General features: G+C 41.2%; 1 protein-coding gene across 3 annotated transcripts in view; it reads right to left on the bottom strand.

Moving 5' to 3' along the window:
* Positions 1-5,798: 5,798 nt before the first annotated feature.
* Positions 5,799-13,373, bottom strand: part of CGNL1 (cingulin like 1) — a 127,661-nt gene continuing 120,086 nt past the window's right edge. For all 3 annotated transcript variants that reach the window (XM_044279696.1, XM_044279697.1, XM_044279698.1), the window contains exons 18-19: positions 6,964-7,127; positions 5,799-5,951 (exon numbers count right to left, since the gene is read on the bottom strand). In XM_044279696.1, the coding sequence (XP_044135631.1) occupies positions 5,822-5,951; positions 6,964-7,127 (294 nt within the window). In that variant the 3' untranslated portion in view covers positions 5,799-5,821. The remainder of the gene's footprint in view (positions 5,952-6,963; positions 7,128-13,373) is intronic.

Genomic DNA, 13,373 nt, shown 5'->3' with positions numbered 1-13,373 from the left:
TTGCTTGTTCATCAGGTGATCGGCAGTAGCCTTACATGAACGAGTGTTCATAGTGTTCAAGTGTTTGCAGCTTTTCAACAACAATTAGACAATGTGGGAGAGCAAAGAACTGGTTTACTTTACTTGGGACAAAATAGAAACCATTAACCGCAACATCATCATCAAGATGGAGACTACCAGAGATGACACATCTACATCATCACCGGACAGTACATACACTGGAATAACTGTACTTGAATAAGCAGTAATGCTTAAAGGGAACCTGTCACCTCCAAAAACTATCCCAAGCCGCCAGCAGTACGTGACAGTAGCCAGCAGTGTGTTTCTGATGATAACTAGAGAAGCGCGCCGGCAGGGGATAAAAGAAAGTTTTCTGAGCTTTAGCCGCATCGCCCTTCAGGAAGAGAATTATCGTCGGAAACACACTGCTGGTGGCTTGGGATGGTTTTTGGAGGTGACAGGTTCCCTTTAACACAGAGCCATCTACTGCCAGTTTAACATAGTTCCTCCTGCATTAAGCTGCAGCTGTTGTTGTTTTCCAACACGTAGTAACGTTCATTCCTGGTAATCGACCCAACAATTGTACGGTGTAAATCCACCTTAATATACTGTATATTACGTTATTACCTCACAGACACAGCATCATCAGTAATATACCGTTATATCACGAGTAAATATTGTATTTTGCTAAACAAAAAATGTTTTTGATTAGGGCCCCCAGACATAACTTTGCTCGGTGGCCCCTGAAAAGCCAAGTCCACTCTATGTGGAGGAAAACCTTAATGCCTTTAAGATCTTTTTACATGGACTGACTGGCAGGCAATTATCAGAAACAAACCATTGGTTCCTGACAATTGTCTAATTGTTAAACTGAACTGAGCGCACATTTACATGCAGCACTCATCTCCTTTATATGTGAACAGGCAGTCACTGGTACCTACTGTAGACAGATTCATTGTTCTGGGCAACAGATCCCGTTTAAACAAGATGGTACGCTGCCCACAAACAATGATCTTATGTGCCACATAAAAGATGCGATCACCCGATGAATGAGCATTTCCTCGTGCATTGGATGATTAGCGGCGCATTTATACTGGCAGTTATTGGGGACAAACATTCATACGAGCACTCATCCCCAATAACTGCTCTGCTCCTTGGCACATGTTAATCCCTTCCCAACTGCCCACTGGCTACATACGTTCTTTATGCACATACCCCTTGCAGATAGCACTTATATAAACAGTCAGGCAGCACTGGGATTAAAGCTCCTGTAATCTAGCAGGAGCAGGTCGGGTCCTGGCTGTCAGACACAGCGGGGACCCGTAGGAGAAGACAGGAGCAGTTTATTACCGCTTCTGCCTCCTCCTGTGCCCCGGCAGGAGATTGTGGGGTAGCGCAGGGAGGGAGAACAGGAAGTGACTGAGCCACTTCCTCGATTAGTTCTGGCAGTCATGTGACCACCAGGTGTCTCGGGGCAGGAGCAGAGCTGCAGGGTCTAAGGAGACCCTGATCAGCTCTGCCTGTGGATGCCCCAGTTACAGTGGAAACCGCGCAAGTTAAAAAAAAAAGTTAGTTTCTTTTAATGACCTCCTGGGGGACATACTACGTACTTTAAAAAAAAATATATAAGTAAAAAGAAAATAATAAAAAAACTGTGTCAGTTTTAATATTTAAGAAATAAAAAGCTATAATAAAAAAATATGACTTTTTAATAAGAATTAGCAGTTTTTCCTAAAAAACAAAAACAAAAAAACAAAAACAAAAAGGAAAACAAATCTCAAAAAAAAATAAAAATGTTAAAAACATCGCAAACATTATTTTGGTAGTCAAATAAAAACAGTTAGGCTCACTAAACCACCACGTGCACAAAATCACAAAAATTGCCTGGACATTCAGGCCTTTTTTAGGCCCGGTCATGAAAGAATGGACCTTTGGAAATAAAATGATCTGCTAGAATGGAAAATCTGCTTATTCAGACGGTGTGATAGATGGGCTATTCCACAGATATCTGGGTACTTGTGTACCAAGGTCTGATATCTCACAGCTTTATGATAAACTCAAGTAGAGCCACTTTGCTCAGTAAAGAACAGAGAACAAGCGTAAGTATTTTTATTAGGTGATGTACATAAGAGCACTTTATTGAACAGACATCCCAATGTAGAGACGTTTCAAGTGACTCTACTGCCAGTAGGGACCAACACTGCCTGAAATGTCCCCAATTATTGTCAGCAATAAATTAGTAGCTCGTGTGAAAGATGTGGGAGTAATAAAACCCATTCATATCCTTCTTTGTCTGAGCTATTTTCTTATTAGTCATGATGGCCAGGATATCTGCTCTGTGTCACACCCTACGGGACAGTATATGAAAGTTGGAGAATGTTCCTATATGACGTTACTTCAATGATAAGTCACAATGGTGTCACATCCTATGGGATAGCATATCAAAAAGGGGAAATGTTCCTATATAACTACTTCAGTGATAACTTGAAGTGGTGTCACACCCTATGGGATAGCATATAAAAAAGGGGAAATATTCCTATGTGACTGCTTCATTGATGACCTGCAGTGCAGTCCCTGAACTAGGAATTGTTAACCATTAGACAGTTTTAGGCCGAATGCACACAGCTGTTTTCCGCGGCCGAGAGCGGTCCGTGGTATGCCGGGCTGGATTCCTGTTCAGAGCAGGAGTGGACGGCGTCATTGGTTCCTATGACACCGTGCGCTTCCTGCTGCCGCCGCAGTACAGTAGTACACTCGTATAGATCATACCAGCGTATTACTGTACTGTGGCGGCAGCAGGAAGCGCACGGTGTCATAGGAACCAATGACGCCGTGCTCTCCTGCTCTCAGCAGGAATCCAGCCCGTGTTACCACAGACCGCTCACGGCCATGAAACACGGCCGTGTGCATTCGGCCTTACCCTGAGTGTTCCTTTAAAGGGGTACTCCAAAACCACACTATTTGTTATGTATATTAAGCTGTCACCCCCCAAACACATTAGGTGGTTGGCAGGTCCCACCAAAATCAGTGGATTCAGACGAGAACCTATAGTTTATGGCCAATTACAGTAGGATAGGCCATCAATATCAGATCCAGTAGTAGCTGTGCTTAGTATTGCAGCTCAGTATCATTCATTTGAATAGGATTGAGCTACAATACCAAACACAGCAAATACCAAAAGTAATGAGCTGGGCTGGTAAAGAGTAGGGACCACCCCAAATCTGATACTGGTGGTCTATCCAAAGGATTTCCAATTTACTCCTGTCTTAAAGGAGTTGTCAAATTAAAAATAAATATTCTACAGTTTTCAAACCAGCACCTGGATCTGAATACTATTGTAATTGCATGTAATTACAAATTTAGCATAGCCACCGAGTTATTCAATAAAATGTATCTGTATAGCGCCACCTGCTGTTTGCTTTTTTCTTATTTCTTTGTCCGGCTTACCGAGATGGCTGCACACGCTCCGTTTCATTTTAAACTGCCTCTTGACCTGTGATAGGGGAGAGCTGCAGCAGAAAAGACAGTCCCCTTCAGCTGCCAGCTTGATATAAATCTAGCAGAGCATGTGAGGTACAGGGCTGGTTCTAGCTTTGTTAGGATTCATGCACACGAATGTATTTATTTTGCAGTCCGCAAAACACGGATCCGCAACAAATACTGATGACGTTCTTTTTTTGCGGATCTATTGTAACAATGCCTATCCTTGTCTGCAAAACAGACAAGAATAGGACATGTTCTATCTTTTTTTGCAGAACGGCCATGCGGACATACGGAAATAGAATATACACTGAATCATTTCCGTTTTTTGCGGATCCATTAAAGTGAATGGTTCCGGAACGGACACTGAAAAAAAAAATACCTTAATGTGCACGAGCCCTTAGAAAGAGATTATGTACTAGTTAATGTCTGATTATCATTTTTTACATTAGTTATGGGATAACCCCAATGTATGCAACACTTAAGACATTAAAAGGTATGGACATCTTTGAATTTACTTTATTTCCAGCACCACAAGACGCACCTAGGGTTTTAGAGGAGGAAAATAAGAAGTAAAACATTTTTCATCAGATCTTAGACCAGACAAAAAAATGAATTCAAGAACTTGCCTCTCCTGTTATGGGCGGCAGTGCCACTTGGGAGATCCAGCACACTTTTCCTACAGGGCTGCACGTCACATAGCGTCAGGTTATAGTGCATGCTTACGCGCACCCAACGTGATGCTGTACGCTGTTAGGACACAGCTGCGGCACTGGTGCTCAGAGAAGAACAGTAAGGAAAGCCAGCATCCACTATATTCACAGCTCCCCAGGCCTGTTGTACTAATGAACGCTTCCATAACAGAAGTGCCCATTAATATTCACACTTATACTGCAGGAATACAGTAATTATTTTTACTGCTTATTTGCACCCTAAATGCAAAATTATGCAACTTTTTTGATTATGTAGAGTGTATGCAAATCCTGTACCTAGCTGATGCTCCTGGATCGTAAAGAAAAAAAATCAGTCAGGGCAGCGCTCTTGTTTCTGACAGCTGTCTTTACTGCCTGCTCTCAGTGTTAGGCCTCATGCACATAACCGTGCCGTTTTTTTTGCGGCCCGCAAAAAATGGAAGCCGCCCGTGTGCCTTCCGCAATTTGCGTAACGGAACGGGCGGCCCATTGTAGATATGCCTATTCTGGTCTGCAAAACGGACAATAGGACATGCTATATTTTTTTTGTGGGGCCTAGGAAAGGAGCAACGGATGCGGACAGCACACAGCTGTCCGCATATTTTGCGGCCCCATTGAAGTGAATGGGTTCACATCAGAGGCGCAAAAAACTGCGGCTCGGATGCGGACCATAACTACGGTCGTGTGCATGAGGCCTTAGAAATAACAGCAGAACAGATGTGTGTGGAGAAGAGAGGAGAGGATCGAAAGATGGCATCTCACAAAGTATGTAGATACGGTGGAAAGCACACACAGGGCAGAATGCTGGGGGAAGACAGCAGCATCCTAGGCACACAGATCCAGCATGAATTACCGAGAGAGGTTCACATGAGATAAGCCCAAAACTAAGAGCAGCATACACTGTATAACTGGGGTCTGAAAATGAACAACAGAATGAAGATTGCAGAATGAAACTCCGTGCAACTGTTTTTTTTTTTTTACTAAAGATAACCACAAAAAAAAAAATCCATGTCTGAGGTGTCCATAGCATTTAGGACACCATTCTACTGGGATACAGAGAGACCAAGTGACATAGTTTTCTGTTAAAAATCCTTTAATAGGCATAATATTATTAAAAAAAATATAATTTCATTTCACAATGGCAAGAAAAGCACAACAGGACAGTGACATCAGGATTTTACAACATGGTAATGTAGCAATCAACAAAGATGAAAGATTATTTACAGCACAGTAGTGTCTACATCAAGACGGGCAACCTTCACCACTTGAGCTGTTCACGTGAGTGCTGGGAGCTGCCTACAGAAGAGCAGATTGTGCAGATGGTCGACTTCTATTGATATACAGTCATAACACAGCTGTTGGTGGCAAATTACTTTCACATATTGATTCTTGTAACAGTTTTGTTGAATACATCTTTTAGGAAATGCCGGAAAATCATCTTTCAATTAGAATATTTACAAAGAACAAAAGTTTTAAGGCATCAACCTGTACAAAACAATTTCCTTCGGCCTCATACAGAATAACATCTAGAACACAGGCAGACTCGAAACTTATGGCTATAGCTTTTATGTAGTACTAGAACATGCAATACAAGAGAGTTGGTGTTTTTTTATTTTTTTTTATTTGATAGTCCAAATGACAGATCCAAATTAGGCGGTTAAGACATCATCTCTATGAAATTTATATACAGAAGATTCATAAAGACTGTCTCCGTCAGTGCTCAGATCATCATCATCCTCCAAGTCATTCAACATCTTGCTTGGTGAACATCTGCGTCTACTACAAGAAAAAAATACATTGAATACAGTAAATATACAGCAATGGATCATTTATCTGCTCAAAACAACCAGTGATTTTAGATTAAATTACAGGACAATAAAGTACATTGATACTGGGAAAATAGTATTTATAATGACTGATTTATCACCAAGTGTGGGGCTTTTAGCTAAGATTTTTATGGATTATTTTTTAACTTTGTCACTTTTTCTTACAGGGCATCTGTCAGCAGATTTGTACCTATGAAACTGTCTGACCTGTTGCATGTATACTTGGCAGCTGAAGACATCTGTGCTGGGCGGGCCCATGGTCCTATGTGCCCTCACTGCAGAAATAAATTAAGTCCTTATATGTGCAAATGAGCCTCTAGGTGCAACGGGGGCGTTGCGGTTACACCTTAGAGGCTTAGCTCTTTCTGCAACTGACGTGCCATCTGCACTTTGACAGGACCAGGCATGAGGATATTTTCACTGCCTGTCCCTGTCAAAGTGGAGAGGGAGCAGCAGTTGCAGAGAACAGAGTCTCAAGGTGTAATGGCAACGCCCCCATTGCTCCTAGAGGCTCATTTCCATATATTAAAACAATTTTTCTCAGCAATGTGGGCACAAATGAACACGGGACGTACACAGATGCCTTCAGCTGCAAAGCGGACATACAACAGGTCAGCCAGTTTCATACGTACCTTTCGGGTTTTCAAATAGTCTCCCAGACTCGAGACATCCTAAACTTTTCTCCAAGCCTTAGAGATTTTATTTGCTTTGTCAAGTACAACTAATAAATTATTTCTCAATTAAACTATCGTGGAAATGTGACATTTTTAAGATTTATTTTAACTTTTGTGTATTTTTGCATGGATAAAGAGAATAAAAGTAAATCATGAAATATTGTTGCTCTTACAGTCTATAGCAAGCCTGGTTGTTATCATAATTGCCAGCCAGCAGAAGATCTAGTGTAGTGACACATGTACAGTATATGGATATTTTTAAAAGTACCCAAGAAAATGAGATTGACCTACCTCAGCTCCTTCTTTGCTGAGTTTAGCTGTGCTTGTAGCTGCTCATTGATGTCAACTTGTTCCTCCAAATCTCTTTGAAGCTTCTTTTTGGCACCTTCTAATCGATCTATTTCTTCCTCTGCTTCTTCAACTTGCCGCTTCATTGATTTCAATCGTAAACTTAGCTAGACAAAGAAAATTTTTAATGTTTTATATAATATTGTATTTACTATATACATACAAGTGTTCATACATATGTATTCATTTTGTCAATTAATTGACAAGATGTTCCCATTCCCACTTATACTAATGTTTAACTGGTGCTGTATTACGTGCAAATGTGCACACTGCAGAATGGTGTCAATAAATGACTGTCCAACAGAGGGCGTAAGAGTCTACATAATTACCTGACCTGATGCACAAACCGCCACCTGTTGTAGAAATATTTTATATATATATATATATATATATATATATATATATATATATATATATATATATATATATAATACTTCTCTAGAAAAAAGGTGGATCTATGGTAAAGATAAAAAAAAGATAAAACCAATGAAGGTATGGAACATTGCTAAGATAGGCCAGAACATACCGATCATAAGGTTCAATCTGTTGTACAGTGCCACTCTTGACCTAATGCTGTTCAGTAGTACTAGACAGAGAAAATTGTCAAATGGTTGGGACCCCCATGTCTTTAGCTTAAACTTCAATTGTTTTAAGCACCACTTCAAATGAGAATCCAAAAAAAGTATGAGCATAAGGCTGCTTTCACATGAGCAAACTCCGGACTCTGAGCGTGAGTATAGCACAGCACCCATCCTGAGCTCCCAGCACTGCCGGGGTCACATAGCATTATATTGATTTATGATGCCGTTTAACCCTTACAGTTCTGGAATGTATTCGATAACAGTGACAGCATTAAGAGTGTACAACTCGCTCGTGTGAAAGCAGCCTAAATGAGAACATTGTTGCAAATTTGACCACACAGTGTTGCTATATTGCTGGCCATTTGCTAACTCAAGAGTCATAGTAAAAACGTGGCAAAGCGGAGACATTTTCTCAATATTTGACACCAATATAAATGTCATCTTTAAAAATCCATCAGTAAAACACATTAAAAAGCACTAAGACACACAACGCAGCACAGGGAGGAATGGCAGGCAATACTAGTAACAATAGACAGTATAATCACAGATGGTACCACACAGAGTTAACACCCAAAATAAAGTGCAAGTGCCTATCCAGGTATCATATACTGAGGTTAATAATTAGACACATACATAGTGCAAAGATGACCAAAATGGGGTTGCGCTCCATGTGGGAGGTATGTGACTTGCCCAAATAGTGTAAAAGCATAAACCTTCCACAATGCTGAGAAATCATGTGACTATGGGAGAACTTATCATATAGGATGTAATGCAGTTGGAGTGATATACTTTGCTACTTGTCCATGTGATTAAATATATATTGGTTTGACAACTATAGAATTGAGGAGGAGATTAAGAAAACATGTAGCAAGGGATTCCGGCTGCAAAATAGACTGAGGAAATGGACAAATTGAGGACTATTCTCTGCCATTTCAAAAAATATCAACACTCTGACCCTTCTGACCTCAGGGTAAGAAGTACTGACAGAATCTACCCAAGCATTAGGGGTGGGGATATGAAAACATTTTTGGCCCAGGATGAATGTACATGGGAGAGAACTCTTAGCACAATGACAACAATGAGATTGAACAAAGCTCGGAACTTTAGTGCATTTCTCTAAGTTTATGTTTTTATTATTTTTAATATGTGTAATGTTTTCTTGTGTTTGTTATTTATAAAGAAGATATTCCTGATATGCCACTACAATGGGGCTGTGTACATGAGCGGTGATTTTCACCCATCACTTGTGCGTTGCATGAAAATCGCAGCATGCTCTATATTGTGCGTTTTTCACGCAACGCAGGCCCCATCGAAGTGAATGGGGCTGAGTGAAAATCGCAAGCATCCGCAAGCAAGTGCGGATGCAGTGCGATTTTCACACATGGTTGCTAGGAGACGATCGGGATGGGGACCTGATCTTTATAATTTTCCATTATAACATGGTTATAAGGGAAAATAATAGCATTCTTAATACAGAATGCTTAGTAAAATGTCCATTGAGGGGTTAAAAATAATAAACAAATTTAACTTACCCCATCCACTTGGTCACGTAGCGGATCTCCTCTTCTTTCTACTTTCTTCAGGACCTGGCTAAAGGACCTTTGATGACATCACTGCGCTCATCACATGGTTAAATTTATTTATTATTTTCAACCCCTCAATGGACATTTTACTAAGCATTCTGCATTAAGAATGCTATTATTTTCCCTTATCACCATGTTCTTCTGTGAAGAAGTTCAGGTCTGGGTACCAAACATGCCGATTTTTCTCACGAGCGTGCAAAACGCATTAAAACGCTTTGCACTCGCGCGGAAAAATCACGGATTTCCCGGCAACGCACCCGCATCTTGTCCGGCCCTCACACGCGACGCCTGTGTGAAAGAGGCCTTAATTTAATTCTCCAGGTCAGAATGAGTACGGAGATTTATATAATTTTTCTTGTGTTTTAACCCCTTCTACCCTGGGCCAGTTTTCGCCCTCCTGCCCAAGCCATTTTTTGCAAATCTGACATGTATCACTTTATGTGGTAATAACTTTGGAACACTTACTTATCCAAGCCATTCTGAAAATGTTTTCTCGTGACACATTGTACTTCATGATTTTAGAAACAATTCTTAAAATTTTTAAGAAAATTTCCAAAACCCACTTTTTAACCCCTTAAGGACACGGCCATATTTCACTTTAAAGGGGTTGTCCAGGTTCAGAGCTGAACCTGGACAGCCCTCCATTTTCACCCCGGCAGCCCCCCTGACATGAGCATCGGAGCAGTTCATGCTCCGATGCTCTCCTTTGCCCTGCGCTAAATCGCGCAGGGCAAAGGCATTTTTCAGAGTTCCGGTGACGTACCGGGCTCTCCATGGGGCTGACAGGAAGCCCGGTGACGTCACCGGCACTGATGGGCGGGATTTGGCTCTGCCCTAGCCAGTAAAACGGCTAGGGCAGAGCTAAAGCCCGCCCCTCAGAGCCGGTGACGTCACCGAACACACTGCCGGGCGGAAGTTACCGCCCGGCAGTGTGTTATTAAAAACAAAAGAGCCTGTGCCCTGCGCGATCTAGGCTCAGGGGGGCTGCCTGGGTGAAAATAAGGGTAAGTCCGGGTTCAGCTCTGAACCCGGACAACCCCTTTAAGGACCAGGCCATTTTTTGCAAATCTGACCAGTGTCACTTTATGTGTGAATAACTTTAAAACACTTTTACTTATCCAAACCATTGTGAGACAGTTTTTTCGTCACATATTGTACTTCATGACACTGGTAAAATGGAGTAAAAAAAATTAAATTTTTATTTATTAAAAAAAAATACAAAATTTACCGAAAATTTGAAAAATTTGCAAATTTTCAAGTTTCAATTTCTCTACTTCTATAATACATAGTAATACCTCCAAAAATAGTAATTACTTTACATTCCCCATATGTCTACTTCATGTTTGGATCATTTTTGGAATGCAATTTTATTTTTGGGGGATGTTACAAGGCTTAGAAGTTTAGAAGCAAATCTTGAAATTTTTCATAAATTTTCTAAACCCCACTTTTTAAGGCCCAGTTCAGGTCTGAAGTCATTTTGTGAGGCTTACATAATAGAAACCACCCAAAAATGACCCCATTCTAGAAACTACACCCTCAAGGTATTCAAAACTGATTTTACAAACATCGTTAACCCTTTATATGTTCCACAAGAGTTAATGGCAAATGGGGATAAAATTTCAGAATTTTCAGAATTTTTGGCACATTTTCCTTTTTAATCCATTTTTTCCAGTAACAAAGCAAGGGTTAACAGCCAAACAAAACTCAATATTTATTGCCCTGATTCTGTAGTTTTTAGAAACACCCCATATGTGATTGTAAACTACTGTACGGGCACACGGTAGGGCGTAGAGGGAAAGGAGCGCCATGTGGTTTTTGGAAGGCAGATTTTGCTGGACTGGTTTATTTACACCATATCCCATTTGAAGCCCCCTGATGCACCCCAAGAGTAGAAACTCCATAAAAGTGACCCCATTTTGGAAACTAAGGGATAAGGTGGCAGTTTTGTTGGGACTATTTTTAGGGTACACATGATTTTTGGTTGCTCTATAAGGCAAGGTTACCAAAAATAGAAATTCTGAAATTTTATATCTTTATTTGCCATAAACTGTTAAGGAACACCTAAAGGGTTAATACAGTTTGTAAAATCAGTTTTGAATACCTTGAAGGGTGTAGTCTCTTAGATGGGGTCACTTTTATGGAGTTTCTACTCTAGGGGTGCATCAGGGGTTCTTCAAATGTGACATGGTTCCCATAAAAAAAAAAGGCCAAAATCTGCCTTCCAGAAACCATATGGCGTTCCTTTCCTTCTGCGCCCTGCCGTTTGGCCATACAGCAGTTTACGACCACATATGGGGTGTTTATGTAACCTGCAGAATCAAGGTAATAAATATTAAGTTTTGTTTGGCTGTTAACCCTTGCTTTGTTACTGGAAAAAATGGATAAAAATGGAAATTGTGCCAAAAATAGCTGTTTTGGCACCGTGTGTATATGTATGTATATATATATATATATATATATATATATATATATATTTTTTTTTTTTTTTGACCGTGTTCATCTGAGGGGTTAGGTCATGGGGTATTTTCATTAGAGCAGATTCTTACGGACGTGGCGATACCCAATATGTCAACTTTTTTAAAATTTATTTATGTTTTACACAATATTATCCTTTTTTTAAACAAAAAAAAACATTTTAGTATCTCCATAGTCTAAGAGTCTTTTTTTTTTTTTTTTTTAGCCGATTGTCTTAGGTAGGGGCTCATTTTTTGCGGGATGAGAGGACGGTTTTATTGGCACTATTTTGTGGGGCATATGACTTTTTGATCGCTTGCTATTACTCTTTTTGTGATGTAAGGTGACAAAAAAAAAACAACCTTTTTTGCACCCTTTTTTATTTTTATTTTTTTGACCGTGTTCATCTGAGGGGTTAGGTCATGGGGTATTTTTATAGAGCAGATTTTTGCAGATTTTTTTTTTTTTTTACATAAAATATCATTTTTGAAAAAAAAAATTGGAATTAAAATTGGGGAAGAGGATTATAAATTTTGTACTCCATGGAAGTGTGGTACTCCCTGAAGTAACAGTCAATGCAGAGGCCCTGATGATCGGGGCACGTGTCACACTGAGTGGTGGTGTCCTTCCGTATCCCCCTCCTGTGACACACTCTGCACTTTTTTTTGGGACCGTCCCTTCTTTCCAGTATGGGGAACAAAACCTGGAAAGTGTTGGCCTGGGGTGATCCGAGCGCCTCCAGTTCCCGAGGTACTTCAGCCTGCTCTTTCCCGGTCAGAAAAGATCAATGCCTTGAGGACTGCCTCATAGAACTGGAGGAATTTCCCTGTGTTGCCAGCGCTCCAGGACAGCACAAAAAAAAAGAGTTGTACAAGGCAACCTGTACCAAGTAGACCGCAACTTTTTTTGTACCATGCCCGGGTTTTGCGCATGGCGGTTTATGGCTTAAGGACTTGATCAGAAAGATCAACTCCTTCCATATACCGAATCTAGTCGACGATACAATCAGGCTTGAGGACCGTTGCCGCGGTATCTCGCACAGGGACGATGCCGTTACCGTGAATTGTGGACAGTACAAGGACATCCCTCTTGTCCTTATATCTGACCAGCAACAGGTTTCCACTGGTAAGGGCACGGGTCTCACCCCTGGGGATAGGTACCTGTAGGAGGTGGGTAGGGAGGCCGCGTTTTTTTTTTCCGCACGGTCCCACAAGCGGACGTGGATCTGGCGGCGAGGGACTGGAACAAGGGGATACTAGTATAAAAGTTATCCACGTACAGGTGGTAACCCTTATCTAGCAGTGGGTGCCACACAAGTTTCCCGCTAACACCCAGAGTGGGAGGACATTCTGGGGGTTCAATACCGGAATCTCGCCCCTCGTACACACTGGCGGAAAATGAGTCTCCCCTTGAAAGCAATGAGAGACTCCCCAACTGCGACCTCCCTTCCAGGTACATAGGCCTCCAAATATTTGGCCCCAAAGTGATTGATGACCGGCCTGATTTTGTACAGGCGGTCATAGGGAGGATCACCTTGGGGGGGACATGTTGCATTATCTGCATAATGCAGGCATTTCCGAATGGCCTCAAAACGGGAGCGTGTCATGGCCGTACTGTAAAGTGGGGTCTGGAAGAGGACGTCCCCACTCCATTACAGCCTGACACTGTTTTTTTTGACTAGGCCCATGTGCAGCACGAGGCCCCAAAACTTCCTCATCTCGGCTGCACTGACCAG

Source organism: Bufo gargarizans, chromosome 2 (genome assembly GCF_014858855.1).
Source record: "Bufo gargarizans isolate SCDJY-AF-19 chromosome 2, ASM1485885v1, whole genome shotgun sequence".
Taxonomy (NCBI): domain Eukaryota; kingdom Metazoa; phylum Chordata; class Amphibia; order Anura; family Bufonidae; genus Bufo; species Bufo gargarizans.
The sequence above is the reverse complement of the archived record's forward strand: the minus strand, read 5'-3'. Positions and strand labels throughout refer to the sequence as shown.